A 15,926-nucleotide genomic window follows, 5' to 3' on the forward strand; every position below is an offset into this window, starting at 1 on the left:
TTAAACAATGTAGTATTGCAGAAAAAAAAAGTACACCTTGGCTCCTGAGATGAGATTTGCATATAGGAAAAAATTACAACATATGTTAAAACTGCAGAAGCCCCTTTTTTTTGTGCTGCCCTTTGCTAAACACCTCAGTCTTCACCTGGAGAGGGAATTAAAAGTCAGAAACAAATGTCCAAGATGGAACTGAATCTGTCCTAGCCAGACGGCCTTATATCTATTTCTGTGCTGGAAGAAATCACTTCCACTGTGTTCTGGTTTCTCAAGCCATGAGAAGAGCACAGCACTCCTTCTTCCCCCACTGCGTTGCCTATTTAAACAATATGGCCTTAGGACAGGGTAACAACACAGAGCACAAAGGACCTTAATCCCAGACACAGCATCCCTGAGTAACAGAACATCCCTCCCCAACACTTCCTGCCTTCAGCTTCCAAAGTCTCTCTTCACATTCAATCCTTCATCTCCACGTGTCCTGAGCAGATCACCAGGCGCTACAGATGATGCTGACAAGGCAGCACTGCACAAAACCAGAAGCCAGAACAGAACTGCCAACTTACCACCAGCTACTCATCTCCCCAAATTCCATCCACTCACACCCACTGCAGAGCAATGAAGGAAGACAGCCCTCCCACCTGGTTATGGGGTCTCCAAACCTCATGTCACAATCTGTGTAACAACGTGTCTGTCCTCTGTCCCCACCTGTACTTCCCCACTCCTGTAACTATGCTTACAGATCACAGAAATACAAGTGTTTTAGTTGTGCTCCTGACTCCAAAAATCTCTGCATTTCAATTAGAAAGTCACTCCATGTTCCTCAACTCCACCTCCAGCTACTGAAAAATTTGCAACAGGCACTTAATGTCGTTCAAATGGAAAAACCCACAAAAGTCAAGAGTCTTCTCTCCTAAAAAGTCTTTATAGGTCACCTCTCCAAAAGAAGAAAGTGCAACCACAGAGGAGAAAAAGCAGCTGTTTTGACAAGTCTGGCCTTTGTTCAGAGACGGAAATAAGCCTTGAGTAGTAATACACTGCCATCAATAAAAAGTTCAACTGAAGTACATTGCCCTGGTCCTAAAACCCAGATCACCTATTCCATGTTATAGACACAAGACAAACTACCACAATGCCATTCAATTGAAAAAATGTATGAAAGAAAAGGGACAAATAAAAGAAAAAATGTTCTGGATAACACAAGCTCATGTTCCCATGTGTCAGAAGCTGTGTTAGGCAACAGAGTAAGTCACAAATGCCAGGAAAAAATTAAAAACCTATCTGTACTTTGGGATTGCTCCATTCCTAGGAATTATTTTCTTGACTTTTTAACCATGAAGCCATGTCTCTAACCATTGTCTAAAAAATTATTTTAAAAAACTCTTAAAATTATTCTATTTAGACACTGCCATACACCTTCTAGCTGCACCAAGCTGACAAGACATTTGGATGGAAACAAGACAACTTCCAAAGCCCTGTACTATACACTGAGTAGTGGAATGAGCCCAACACTTCAAAAATCACAAAGCATTTGGTAAAAATCATTGCAGAACAGCCACACAAACAGTGCTCAAGCAGTGGGTTTCAGACAGAACAAGCTGTATGCAGTTCTATGCATGTTCAACACGAGACCACCTATTACATTTGTTTTTATCATTTATTCCCAAACACAGCAAGATATTCGATTACTGAAGTCCCAGATGTTTGCTGCAAAAATTAGTAAGACCATGCAAATCAATGACTGGGATTACAAAATGAGCAGCAATAGTAAAAGTTACCAGGGTCTTATTTTTAGAAAACCAATGAAAAATACCATTATAGGAGAAAAATGGACATTTTGAAGAAACAGAACTACGCCTCCATTGAGAATCTAAGAGAGTTTCTCCTCCAAATAAAGCTGCACTATCAGCTGAATACTCTGTGTGTGTAAGAGACTGTCAGCTGTACAGTGCAGCTGATGAGACCTAACAGGCACTTAGCTAGTTGTCTAAACAACTAAAACATCAGTGTCTTACCAACATCATTCTCATACTAAGTCCAAACCACAGCACTGTACCAGCTCCTACAAAGAAACTTAACTCTACCCCAGCCGAATCCAAGACACCAGCATGGAATGTGTGTTCAACAGACACTGCCAAACATGGGTTACACAGACTGAACAAAATATTTTAGTGCAGCTACAAGTACACTCCAGGCTTTCCTGAGGCAGAAATCAATCTCTCTCCAGCCATGGAAAGATACAGTCAGCTGAGAATTACTCTGCTGCAGTGCTGAATTCCATGAATGTCCATTTGTCTTTAACATGCAACTGTCTATGCTGGGCATAATTATGAAGAAAAACCTACATCTTTTGGTGGGCACCATGAAGCTCAGCACCCTGCAGTACTGATAAGAGAAGGAAGCCATTGTCTTGATAATACTCCCTAAAAAGCTCCTTCTCTGACGAAGGTATGAGATAAAAATACATGCAGGGACACCCACACAGCTCACAACTGTACAAAGCATATGGCAAGATTGTGAGCATGAACAAATACACTCACGTCAAAGATATCGATAAGGAATCCAAAAAGATCTGCTGATCGGAAGCTTTGTGGGAAGTCACTTTTGCCTCTTAAAGACTGACAGAAGCCTCCTAATAAAACCATTTCCTAGCAGCCTGATGCTGTCCCTCTTTACCCTACTCTTATTCCAACTTCAGAAGTTACTATCTTTAAATTTACAAAGGTGTTCAAGGGATTTGAGCACTTCAGGTGGAGACACAGGTTGTTTTTGTGGAGGAGCCTCTGCCTGCCGAGGCTGAATGACAAGCACCCACACTGGCATCTCTGCTGTGCCTCCCGTAAGCCTGCACTGCCCCCATCCCATCAAGATAAGCACTTCAGACTTTTTCCAGCCCCTGCCTCCAAAGCTTCCCAAGACAGGAGTAAGGAACGCTCAGTGCTGTCTGTCCTTGTAACTCCTTCACGTTGGGAACTGGCAGATTCAGAACAGAGCAGCTGTCAGAGCAGACCGAACTACACCTTCCAGAGAAACTGTTCAGATTCAAACAGCTGTAACAAAGGAACTTCCCCAGGAAGCAACAGTATCAAATGTTGTATTCAGCACAGCTGTCTGGCCATGCCTTTTTTTGTGCAGAATATCTGACTCTAGTGGAAATACAGTCCCGGAGATGATGGAAAACATCCCTAGAACTCTGTGACAACACTAGCAAATTTGTGAGGTAATTTTTGTTTGAACCACTGTCCCTCTTCTACTCATCTTTCCTCATTAGAGGACTCCATCTCTATTAACAGAGAACTAATTGCCAAGGTCTCCCACTTACTCCCAAGCATCAAGTCTGATCTCCACCAGCTGTGTTGGAAGATCTCCCAGAATACTGTTTGTTGAAAGGACTATCACAAAAATGTATTTCCTATCCCTGCTCCTGCTGACACAGACTGAGGTTTAACAAAATCCTACATTTAACATCAACAGTTCTCAGACTTCCTTGAGATAAGTAGGTGTTACAAAAGAACAGGCTTCAGGAAGACTGAGTGCAGCTCCATATTCTCCTCTTTCATTCTCAAGCCTGGAGCACTCACTTGTTCATCCACTGAGCAGCTACAGAAGTCAAAATTAGAAACCAAATTTCAGCTTCAAAATACACACGTATGCTCATATTTCTGAAGCCAACAGCAATTTTCTATTGCTCTTTATACCTTCCAGGTCACAAGAATCCAAAATTAACTTTACCCTTTCTTTTCATGTCACCTTCCAATGTCCCAACTCTCGCTGTGACACCAGCAGGTATTACTGCAGTTGACTAAGATCCTTAGTTTAAAAAGCAAGCATTCAAGACTAAAATATTTCTAACTATAAACTTCATCAAATCCATTGAAACTATTTAGTATTTATGTCAGCCAGGACATTTTGAACAAATGTTGTGCTAAAAATACTGTAGTCTCATACACACCGGGAAACCACTACCACAACGTGTTCAGCTGAGCCAGGAAATAGCAGGAGCCTCAGCAGAAAAGGCTTTCCCTGCTCTGCCCGAGTAGCACTTCCACACTGTAGGAATTCCAGTGTTCAGCCAGTGATGGACAGTGGAGCCAGAATACACGTGGTGGGCACTCTCTCTGCGTAGTTAATGGCAGAGTAAGGACATCAGTAACAGGGAATACTGTTTAAAAGGAATAACCCTACCGTAGCCACAAACTGGGTTTTAAACTGATTTTCTACTGTTTGTTTTTTTCAGAAAAGTGGGACAGCAACACACTCACTGCTGAAACAACAGCAAGCCCATACTCTTCTCCTGTTCTTTTAAAGGGAGGAACCATTCTGCAATCTAATGATGATCCATATTTTGATGATCCATATTTAAGGGCTGACAGTGCTTAACAGCTCAGAACGGAGAGTCCTGCAGGGAGAAGGTATGGCTGGGCAGATCTGCCATTTGTTCTGTCAACAGGGACAGTCTCAGGAAAGCACGGTGATAAACACTGATTTCTGCATCGAATATCCTCTCTCAGATTTGCAAAGCTAAGACACAGTCCTTCAGAACCCCAGGCAAGGCAGAATATATAAAACTAAATAGATTTTTGCTCCCATGTTTCGGAGTGTGACGTTTTCTATAAAATGTGGGACAGTTTATATAAAACTGGCAGCTGCAAAGCCAATTCAATTTAATAAGCCAATAAATATTTGTGAATGACTGCATGTCTTACAAGGATATGAGAAACTGTATCAGCATAACCAGCTCAAGCAGACACAAAAGAGCAACTGTCCAATCTTGAAAAGCCACAAGCAAAAAAACCTGCACTGATTTTCTTGGATAAATTGTATTTTTCTTAAGTAGTCACTGTGACATTAAAGCCCATCCCTGCAGTCCAATAACAAAAAAGCAGATACACTGTCAGTGCTCCGCTGATTTTAGCAGAACTACAGCAACTTACAACACCAGGAACAATCTGACCTGGAGCCTCACTCTAATAGGGCAGTGGTGCTTGTGCTATTTCAGCAGGTATTACTTTAACAGGAATCCAGTGAAATCATTAACAGAGAAATTTGAGTCAATGAGATGTTAAGTACTTGCTATAATTACATATTATTGCAGTTTCTGCTGACAGCGCAACTCAGGAGGTTGGAATTCAATGAACTATCTAACGAATATCTGAAGTCACAGTTGTAAATGAAATTAAATCTGAATTGTGCTTGATCACGTTTATGAGCTGTGTGTCTAATTTATATGAAACCATGCAAAAAAAGCACACTTTTACATTGGTCCCCTGGTTAAAAAAATTCATGTTTTACAAAGTACACAAAGTAGTCCTGATAACACTTTAATAACAGAGTGATTAACACCGTAGCAAAAGGAAAAACAGCTTAAGAAAACCTGCTAGAGGGAGGAAGCCCACGGGCCATTAACCCCCAAAACACATCTTCCAGCACATTTAAGTAATTCTGCTGACTTTTAACAAAAACACAAGTTGGCCGCAGCTCACAGAAATGCACTCAACTCCCTACTCCCACAAGACACCCATTAAGTTTTAACCTGAATGCTGAATGTGTCAGAACAATTAACACAACAGACCTCAAGGTCTCTAGCAAAGCCCTTCTGAGGCTTCTGCTGGGAAAACAGAGGCAACCAACTTATGTAGCACAGGATAGTTAAGAGCAGTTTACCAAAAATATGTTTATTTACATTTCTGAGAAGTGTCATGAATTACCAATTTACTTCAGAGTACTCTCACCCGTAACAATCTGAAGATTACCTGTTATGCCCTACAAGCCCTGTGAGAGAGTGCTGTCAAAATACCGAAAATCAATGCAAAAACAAAACTAAGAAATTTTGCAGAGATTGGTGTCTGACGTGAAATACTTCTAAAATAAAAGGCTAAGTGGTTGCAGACTTAAAACTGCCCCAGTATTGTTCTGAGGCTGTGGGCAGCACTTCCCACAATGCAGAGCCGCAGTCTGGAGCAAAGGCAGGGAGCAAAAGCAAGGAAGGAACAAGCTCCATTCTTCACGATTCACATCTCCACGTACAAAAGAAAAGGCAAAGGAAATTTTCAGCAGAGATATCAATCTGCACCTAAACATCATTAACTACCTTTTGTATTTTGGATCTCTTGCCAAGCATTTGACATTTAAAGCATTGGTCAGACGTGTTCCCAAGAACTTAAGACAGTTTCTCCCTGACGTGTGGCACACAGAGCGAGCACGGGCAGTGCCTTCGAGCTCCCTAAATCTGTGCAGTTTGTTTAGCACAGCGGCTCCAACAGCAGTGCTAAGGTACAGACAGCCCTGTGCCAGAAGTGGCCCTGCTCTCCTTCACAAAACTCTCACCCTCCCAGAAGGCGCCAGCAAAGCAGCAGCAAGGAAGCACAAATCTGGTGTTCAACAGACTGTTTCACAACCACCGAGAAATCCTAAGGATCTCTGTTATGCTGCTTTTCAGTTTGTTAGCATTTAAATCACCCACACTTCTTATTGCATAGCTCTGGCACACATGAAACATGAATTTAATGGAAAACACAGAACGTGCTGAAATTCCTTAACTTGTAAGGCATTTGGTTCAGCACTCTCGTTACTTAATTTTTATTTCCCTCTTGTTTGTTCCTTTTCATGTTGTCACCCTGATAAATGCAGAGGTGCCACATGAGTGCTCAGGCCACCATAAAAAACCTGCCAGTTCCTGATAAGATGCTGCAGCTGCAAGGGCTTCTTTTTCCCCCCCCAAAAAAATATTCAGTTAAAGAAGCCCCTCCTTCAAGCACGTTTGAATTCCAGGAGCCACCTCTGTGACAGTGGACAAAGTCACACTTGACTCCTGTTAATACACTGTAATGGTTCCTACAGGGATACTGACCTCAAATTGCATCTTGACATTATTGGCCAAATCAACCAGAGGTAAAAAGCACTGCTTGGGGTGATGTCCTCAGTTTCCACAGAGCAATTCTGGATTCTACACAAGTTCTGAACACAGGCTGCTGAACAGCCAAGACACTAATAGCTGTTAGTGGAATTTAGTAGCTTTGGAATGCAATTTGATTATTTTGCAAACAAAAGTCATTTTTATCTACTGCGCTCTGCAAACACAATGGGAGAGCTGAAAGTCAAGATAAATGGCTTTTAGTCTCAATATTGTTCTCAGTAGTAAGAGGTTGTTACGTCCACCCTTAATAACAAAGCTCTTAAAGGCAAAATTCAACAGAATCCAAATCTGTGGAGAAGGGGTCATTTTTAATGTCCAAGCAGTACTTGGAAATAACAGCTTTAGACTCCATTTCCCTCCTACATTGCTGAAGACTGTGAGGATGTTGCTTGCAGAAAAGGCTCGCTGTTTCAGCACAGTATTGTTCTCAGGATGGTCTGAAAATGGGCACTGCTAGGACTGAACATGGACAATTCTTTGCAAAGCGTATAAGGATACTAAAAATACAACTAAGGTGGAAAAAATACCCACTGCGGCCAAACAGGAGGGAGAACCTGGATATTGAAAGGGAATGCAATTATCCAAGCTGGAATTTGCCCAGGACACTCTTGCTTAGAGTGATCTGGCTATTTAATGACAAGAAATAGCCAGGAACTCATATTTACTGCTGGCACCCTCTCTCATACCTAACACTGCCCTGCTATCAATGAAATGGGCATGTAACCAGATCCAAGCTCCCAGCTACAACCAGGGTGCTCCGTGGTGACCTGCCATGGGCAGATCCACCCACCTTATTGCAGCTGCAACAACTTGTGTGACCACAACCTGAGGCAGCGTGTCCATTGACCCAGATAGGAACATTAATAATAACAGGAAGCTTCAAAGTGCTTAAGCTGCTCTATCACTGATACACTAGCTAAAAGTCACCCAAAACATTCTTTATTAACAAAAATGTTTACTGTTGGTACACTCAACATTTAGAATGAGTCAGTACCAGCCCTCAGAAAAAGCTCCCTTCCTCTAAATGTAAAGTATGGGAGGCCCAAAAGGAGACTTCAGCTCTGCTGTTGAACACTGCCTGACAATAATCAAAGTACAAACCAATTCTAAACATCTGCAGCAAAAAAAAAAAAGGTACGTGAGATTCCTACCACCCACTCCTAATATTTGCCACTAAATAGGATCAAAACAAGAAAATAAGAGCTAGAGCCTCACTGCTCTGCCCAAATGAGAACTGCTGTTCTCGGATCCGCGCGTGACAATTCCCGACACGCAAGTGCAAAGAACTCCTGGGTAGAGGAGACAAGACTCAGGCAAGCAGAGGTGACAGGTTTTCAAGGAGATCAGTGGTGGTCACAAGGTCAGAGCAGACACTGTTTATTCAGCATTATTCCCTTAACAAAACTAACAGGGTTACACACACCTTTCAGCACTGAAAAGGACTTCAAGTTTTAGGGACCTCTGATAAGCCACAATGATGTTCTGTGACTGCCATAACTACAGTGGGGGGAAAGGGCGCTGATACCCACACTGATGTGGAGTTGCTGGGTGTGCCTGATGTACCAGGAATTCAGTTTTCCCATAAAGGTCTCTTTGAATTTCTGTACTGAATTCCTCCAACATATGGTAGAAATAAAAACCACAGGAGTTTTAAGTGCTGTATGCCTAAAACTCTTAAAAGAATAAAACAGCACATGGTCACAATAGAGGAGAAAAATCCCTCGAAAAGGTTCACTGGAAGCCAGAGTGGAAAGGTCAAATATACATCACTTCCCTTATGTAAATCAGTACATAACTAAAGCTTACCAGGAGTGCTTTTCCCTAAATAAAGATGATCCTCAGCACATATTTCCCAGCATAAGAAGGCTACAAGTATTCAATTATATGCTTATATTTAAGTTGCTTCAAGGGTTAGTCCTCTACTTCTTGGGAAATCCACAGCATCCTTTTTCTCTGTTAAGAATTATTCATTGAGCCCTGCTATAGATTCAGAATGGAAATAAAAGTTCAAAAACTGTGCATTTGTTACTGCCTGCTCCTGCTGTACACACACAATCACATTCCAATGAACTGACAGAAAGAAAGGTGCTCACAAAGGTAGATCTGTAAATATTTACACGCAGTAGCCTAGAAAGCACCCAGGCACGTGGACATCATGCAGAAAAGCATTCTAAAAATCAGTATAACCACATGAAGCAGATTATTTGCAACAACCTTTTTTGTCCTCTACCATCTCAGTAGTCAGAGGACAGCTCAGAGCTCCTTACACAGCCCAAACAGTGACAGTAACACACACAAAGGTTGATTGTACGTCCTCAATTCCCCTTCACCCTACTTAAGCCCTTCAGTGTGACACCCATCAGATGAGAGGGGCTTGCAATTAGCTTCCTTCCTAGAAAAATGAATAAACCCTCAGAAAAAGTTAGCAGCCATCAGGCTGATTAGAAAAGATAATATTGTATGTATACATACGAATATAAATATATAGATGTAAGCATATACATTTATATTTAAATATACACATATAAAATTAATATATAAATATACACATATAAAATTAATATATAAATATACACATATATAAAATTACAGGCTCCTATAAATGCTTCTGAATAAAATTAAGTTAGTTGATAAACTCCCTGAAGTGATGGTATCTACCTTTCTGGAATTGTCTACACTGTGGTGTGTTGTTTATTTTCAAAGTGGGTTTTTATTTCAATTAAAAACCCCAACCAACAAGGTAAAGTCACATCAATTAAACAGCGAGAAAAGGAGCAAGACTGATCTTAAAATGGATGCAGCAGATTCTTTTAAAGAGCAACATGTTGCAATCACCTTTCATTTTAGGGGAAGGGAGGGATTCCCTGAAAGGAACAGAGACGGGGAGCAGTGGGGGGAGGGAAGCTGCGATTAAAAAAAAAAAAAAGACTTGGGGATTTTTTAATTTTTTTTTTCTTTTAGCTAAAAGAACTTTGCTTTCCCCTCGGCTGGAAGGGGCTGGTGGAGGGATGGCGGCCCCGGAGCCTCCGCAGAGGCGGCTCGGGGAGGAGGAGAAGGAGAGAAAAGCCACAGAGAGAGAGAAGAGAAAAAGAAAATGGCGCAGAGACTAAGTCCCGACCGTCGACAAGGCGACTTTCCAGGGAGGAATCGGGGCCCAAAGGCGACCCGAGCGGGGCGGCCGCGCTCGGCTCGGGGCCCTGCGGTGCCCGCACTCGGGGCCGGGGGGCGCGGGGGGCGCCGGGGCCGGCGGGAAAGGGGCGCTTTTGGCGGCTCGATGGGAACAATGGGGCCGGTGAGCGCGGAGCCGGGACTTAGTCTCTGGGACGCCATGTCTGGTGCGAGGGGCGCGCCGGGGCCGCACTCACCGTTCGCTCGGAAATCCGCCTCGATCTGCGGGGAGAGCAACACAGGGACACAGGGTCAGCACGCCCGGGGCCGCGGGGCTCGGGGGGCCCTCCCATCGCGCCCTCCCGCCGCCCCCAGACCCGTTTTCACGGCAATTAAATGCCAAAGCAGCACAGCACGGCGCGATGCGGAAGGTGATGGAGGGGTGGGTGAATCGCCCCCCGCGGCTCACGGGGGTCTCCCCGAGCCCCCCAAAGCACAGCGAGCCGGGTCAGCACCGCGGCCGCCCCTCGCCGAGCCCGCCCGGGCCGGGGGGCACCCGGGGGGCCGCGATCCCGCCGCCCCCCACCCCGTGGCAAGGGCACCCCGCGCTGCCGGGCCGACACCGGGCAGGGCACGCCGCCCTCCCCGGGGGTGCGGGGGGTGTCCGGCAGGGCCGGCATGGGGGATATGCGGGCAGCGCGGCGGCCGAGCGGGCGGGGGTCCCCCGGGAGTGCAGCCCGCGGGCGGGCATGGGGCGCTCACCTGGGAATCGTTGTGCAGCTGGTCGCCGCTCATGCCGGAGGCGCGGGAGCCGGGCGGGAGCGGGCGGAGCGGCGGGCAGAGGGCGCCGGGCGCGGCGGGACCGGGCGGCGCGGCGCGTTGTGTAACAGACTCTAAGTCCCGGTTTCGGCGCTCTGCGCAGGCGCCGCGCACTTTATGTCCCGGGGCGGGGCCGGCCGCCGAGAGGCGGGAAAAGCCGCGCGCGTATTTGCATGCTAGGCCACGCCCCCAAGAGCCGGCATGATTTGCATACAGACCACGCCCCTCCCGCGTGCTCGCTCCGACTCGACGCCCGCCGTCTCGCTGTTTTGCATATCCGGCCCCGCCCCTTCCTCCTCGTCCTCCAATAGTGCGGCGAAGTCTCCTCCTCATTTACATGCCAGGCCACGCCCCTTCGCCGCCGGCGGGCCCGGTCATTGTGTAAGGAGCCGTGCCCGCTGTGGGCACAGTGCGCATGCGCCGTCGCGCCGGCTGTATTTGCATACAAGCCCCGCCCCCGCAGCGCTGGCCCCGCCCCCAGGGCCGCATGGCGCGGATGGGGGGCGGGCGTGGGGGGGTTTCGGTCCCGCTGCATCCCCGGGATAACCCGCACAGCGGAACCCTGCGAGGCCCCGCAGCCCCTGCGGCTTCCCCTAAAGCCCCGCTCCTCGAGACCCCCCCCAGGCGCCAGCGGATGGGCTGTTCCCAAGTATTGCCGCCGTCGGTGCGCTGTGGCAGCAGAGGGGCTGAGCGGGGTGGGCGCACCCGGCCCGCAGAGCCCTTGTCGTCCTCTGTGTGTGTATGGCTGAGCCCTCGGTACCGGCCTCTGCACCCCTCTGCACCAGGCTGCAGGGCAAGGGCTGCAGCAACCACGTGGAGATGACACTGTCGGGATGTCCACCCACCTAAGGGGATGCTCAGAACGGGGGATGCAGATCAGGCAGGTTTGGGCTTACCTGGCTTGTTAAAGTCAAGGACAGCAGTGGTGCATTGCATAAAAGAGCTTCCAAAAGGGGATCAGCTAGCAAGGTTTTTCTTCCGGCGCAGACAGGGCCTTTTATTTCTTTCATAAGGAAATGGAGGGTAAAAAGGAATGAAAGGTTTATTTTCTTTTAGCAAATGTGATAATGAATCACATACCCTGGTAGAAAAACGCCCTCCTGCCCCAGCTGATATCTGAAGACATTTATTTCTGTTCTGCAGCAGCTCCTACAAACGGGTTTTCTTCTCCTACTAAATGGCAGGTTTAGTATGCATGGCTGGTACATGTCTCACAGGACTGCCTCCAGTCTTCTTGGAGCTTCCATCCTCTGCTGCAACACAGACTGTACCTTTCCTCAGCTTCTTTACACAACCAGAGCTTTGATTTGACACTAAAATAACCTGGCGCTGCCAGGCTATCTGAAGAGATACATCAAAATGTAAGCAGCGACAGCAGCCACCTATTTGCACTGCATATTTATATCCTGCAAAGGGAAAACTCTGTCACTTTCTTACAGTCTTCAGAAGAGGATCTGAGGACTTCCTTTTTTACCAACAGGAGGCAAATATTTCTGGCTCTAGACCTGTTTATTATGCAAACTGCTTTAGTCGCTGTTAGGTTTTTAAATATAAACATAAAGAAAAGGCTGTTTCAGACACTGGGAAGAGATGTGTGCCCCTGGCTCACAAGAATGAGATGAAAGAGGGCTTTGCTCTGGGCTTGAGCCCCTCCTCGCTGCCATCCGGGGATGCAGGAGCTGTGCCTGTTGTGGGACAGCCTGGGAGTGGTCTGGCACCTCCAGCTTCCAACATTAGAAATTCCTATAGGCTCTGTATTTGAGGCAGCGTTTTCACTTTAAATCTCACATCTGTGTCTCCCCAAGAAACCCTGCTCAGGTGGCTGCACCACAAGAGAGGGACCTGACACAACCCCCTGCTACGCTGCAGCTGCAGCCAGCCCTGCTCAGGGGAAGGAAGCACAGCCTCTGCCAGCCCCTGCCAGCCCCACGGGCATCTGCAAACGTGTCTGGTCACAAAGCAGAGCCTCTAAAACTGGCACACGAGAGCTCAGTGCTGTGCTGTCTGCAGGAGTCTGCTGACAGCCGGATGGATGGGAGAGCTCAATCAGTTTCCATCTACATGGAGTCTCCTTCTCTGGAGATATTCAAAATTCACCTGGACACAATTCTATGCAATCTGCTGTGGGTGAACCTGATTTAACAGGGGGCTGGACTAGATCTCCAGAGGTCCCTTGCAAACCCAGCCATTCTGTGTGATTTGTTTTGTCTCCAGTCTCCCATAGGGTTGTGCTGGGGCCTCCAGGAAGCCTCTGCTCTGCTACTGTTAGTAGCAAAGAGACAGGAAAATATGAACTTGTTCAAAAGCACATTAAACTGTCACACCTGTGTGGCCCCACATGTTGCAACGAGCTGTGTGATTAAAAACCTGATCTCCAAACCTATAACTTGCACCATCACTCTCCAGGAGTCTGCACCTCCCTTGTGCCCTTCCATGATGCATCCCTTGGGGCTTTGGAGGCTTTGCAAAGGAAGGGGAAGGTCCTGTACAACCCAGGGAAGTGGTCACAGCACCAAGCTCGACAAAGTTCGAGAAGCCTTTGGGCAACACTCCCGGGCACATGGTGGGATTCTGGGGTTTTCCTGTGCAGGAGCTGGATTTGGTCCTTGTAGGTCCCTTCTAACCCAGGAGATGGTGATTCTAACCAGCCCTTGCCACAGCAGAGCTGGCGGTGAAGATGTTAACGCGCTTCGACCAGCCTCCCTGGCAGGGCTGTGCACACCCCATCAAGATAAATGGGGGAAATTCACACCGCTGAGTGCTGAGGTCTCTCTCCAGGGCTCCCCTGGACTGCAGTACATCACCAGCGGGTTAATGTAGCCTAGGTGATTGCTTTCAAAAAGAAACGGCTGCTAACTACGTGTTTAAATTAAATCATAAATCGTCCGGGATATAAAACCAGTAGAAAACCCTCCAGTTCTTGATCCTGGTGATCGTGAGATTTGATTTATCTGGTGCAATCAGGACTTCATGCTGTGCTTAGGGTGCCTGTTTTGGGAGAGGGAAGAGGATGCTCATTTCCTGGCCAGCTTTGCAGTGCTGTGCCAGGATGGGATCCTACACATCTTGCTCCAGCCTGAGTTCCCACTCCTGTGCATGGACCAACACAAGACAGAAAACCTCTGCATCCAAACCATAAGCCCCCCATAGCCCTCTTTCCAAGCCACTGCCTTGCTTTTATCCTCAGGTGAAGCCATTTACATTATGTTCCTTCAGTTAATTCTCTTATATTCAACTTTATCATATGATGCATTTCAAGTTTGAAACAGATTTGGTAATTAAATCCACATCTATCTTGATATTTTTGATTACAATATCAAAAATTTAGGCTTAGACTCTCTTTCAAAGTGCACGAGTAAGAACACAACATTGTCAACTCATTCAATTTTATTAACAGTCCCACAAATTTAAGTTCACTTGTTTTGTTTTCCTTTATATAATTTTGTTAGAATCTCTCTGTCAGAGGCAGCAGCCAGTTTCTAGTGTTATGTTTTAGTAGGAAAAGAAAACCAACAACCCCCCCCCCCCCCCCATCTGAATGAGACAAGGGCATTCTGCTAGTGAAGAGGTAACAAAAGACCAGCTACAAATCAGATTTAAATACAAAAATCTAATTTTTAAAGACCTGTCATAATTTTTGAATCTCAGCCCATTTGTAAGAGCTATGGTTCGGATACTTATATCACTGGTTACATTTTTTTCACAGGCAGATACTTACCTGATGTGCAGGATTGCCAGTTGGTGTAATCCTGTAAACCTGCTCTTGCTAGAAGGAAGTGACACTGGTACAAAATAGGAACAGTCAGATACACGACTCCCCACTCATTTTTCATTAGCATGACCTGCTCCAAACACTCATACCTATTACGTACTGTCGGATGTATTGAAACTAAATGATCTCAGTGCTTTGAAAGCTCTTTATTTTCCACTTTAATAAACTGCAGCAATTATTCACAGCTTTGTATGTAAGACAGGGGACCACATTAAGCAAAACCAGCAGATACCACTGTAAGTGGGAGCTTTCAAAGGTCAGTCTTAATTATTGAGTTTCACCTGGAATGGGAGAAGCTTGCAGAAGTCCTGGGAAATTACTAGTTAGAAAACAATAGCTGATACCACTTGAAGTTTATTATGTCCTCATTTGCCGTGGTTAAGGGAGCCATCAGTGGTAGAGAGGCTGGTAAAATGGAAAGAACATTTGGATCATAATCTAGAGAGCACATAACTGCATTTTCTTGTAGAGCCAGCTAACATACACAAGCCCATATACATCTACTGCGATAGTTTGTGGCTGCCGCATGGCCATTGCATAACGCCGAACAGTCAGGGATATATATCCCCCTGTTCCACATTGCCTCCCTGCTCCTAGCAAATAAAAGTGACTCTCCTGCTTAGGAAAACAACGAGGAACCCATAATCAGCACCTTGCTTCAGCCTGGCCTCCTAATTTTCCTGTGCAGAGCAGTCAGGGCGCTGTGTTTGGAGATTACCCCATCCCGAGCTCCCAGCAGTGCCGTGTGGGCGCTCCAGGAGCCCCAGAGCACGTGAGAAAAGCCACCCTTGCATAACGTGGCAGGCGTAGGAGGCAATAGGATGGCTCTTTCTGAGCCTTCACGTGTTGCAAATATAGCTGTCATAAGGAGCCGTTTCATATAATCTGTGACCCTGGTATGAATTTCTCATGAATTTGGGCTATCTGGTTTCTCTTTTTTTCTCCTATAGTTGATTTCAGTTGCTGTTTCTCAGGAAGTGACATAATTCTGTGAAGCAGATTCCTGAAATTGCAAGGAAAGGGTCCAAACATTTCTATTCACATCAGAACTGCAAATAAAAAAAAACCCACCCAGAGTTAAATTTGGTACCCATAGTTAATAAATGGTTCTCCTTCACAGTACAATGAGATAATCTTTCCTCTGTCTCTAGTGTTTTCCATCCAAAGGAGAGAAGAATCCCCATTTTGGGAAAGAAACTGCTCACTTGGAGTGTTTCCATTTCTGGAGTTGCGCCTTGTGAAGAATGTTGGGCCCCACTCCAGGAGATCTGAGGAGCCTAAACCATCCAAAATCCACGGCGGCTCTGATACTCGTCA

At 46.0% G+C, this 15,926-nt stretch overlaps 1 protein-coding gene across 1 annotated transcript in view; it reads right to left on the bottom strand.

Moving 5' to 3' along the window:
* Positions 1 to 10,926, bottom strand: part of TOP1 (DNA topoisomerase I) — a 66,377-nt gene extending 55,451 nt beyond the window's left edge. The window contains exons 1-2 of the mRNA XM_071572751.1: positions 10,781 to 10,926; positions 10,276 to 10,300 (exon numbers count right to left, since the gene is read on the bottom strand). Coding sequence (XP_071428852.1) covers positions 10,276 to 10,300; positions 10,781 to 10,813 — 58 coding nt within the window. The 5' untranslated portion in view covers positions 10,814 to 10,926. The remainder of the gene's footprint in view (positions 1 to 10,275; positions 10,301 to 10,780) is intronic.
* Positions 10,927 to 15,926: the final 5,000 nt, after the last annotated feature.

This window comes from Pithys albifrons, chromosome 18, assembly GCF_047495875.1.
Source record: "Pithys albifrons albifrons isolate INPA30051 chromosome 18, PitAlb_v1, whole genome shotgun sequence".
In the NCBI taxonomy this organism is placed as follows: Eukaryota; Metazoa; Chordata; class Aves; order Passeriformes; family Thamnophilidae; genus Pithys; species Pithys albifrons.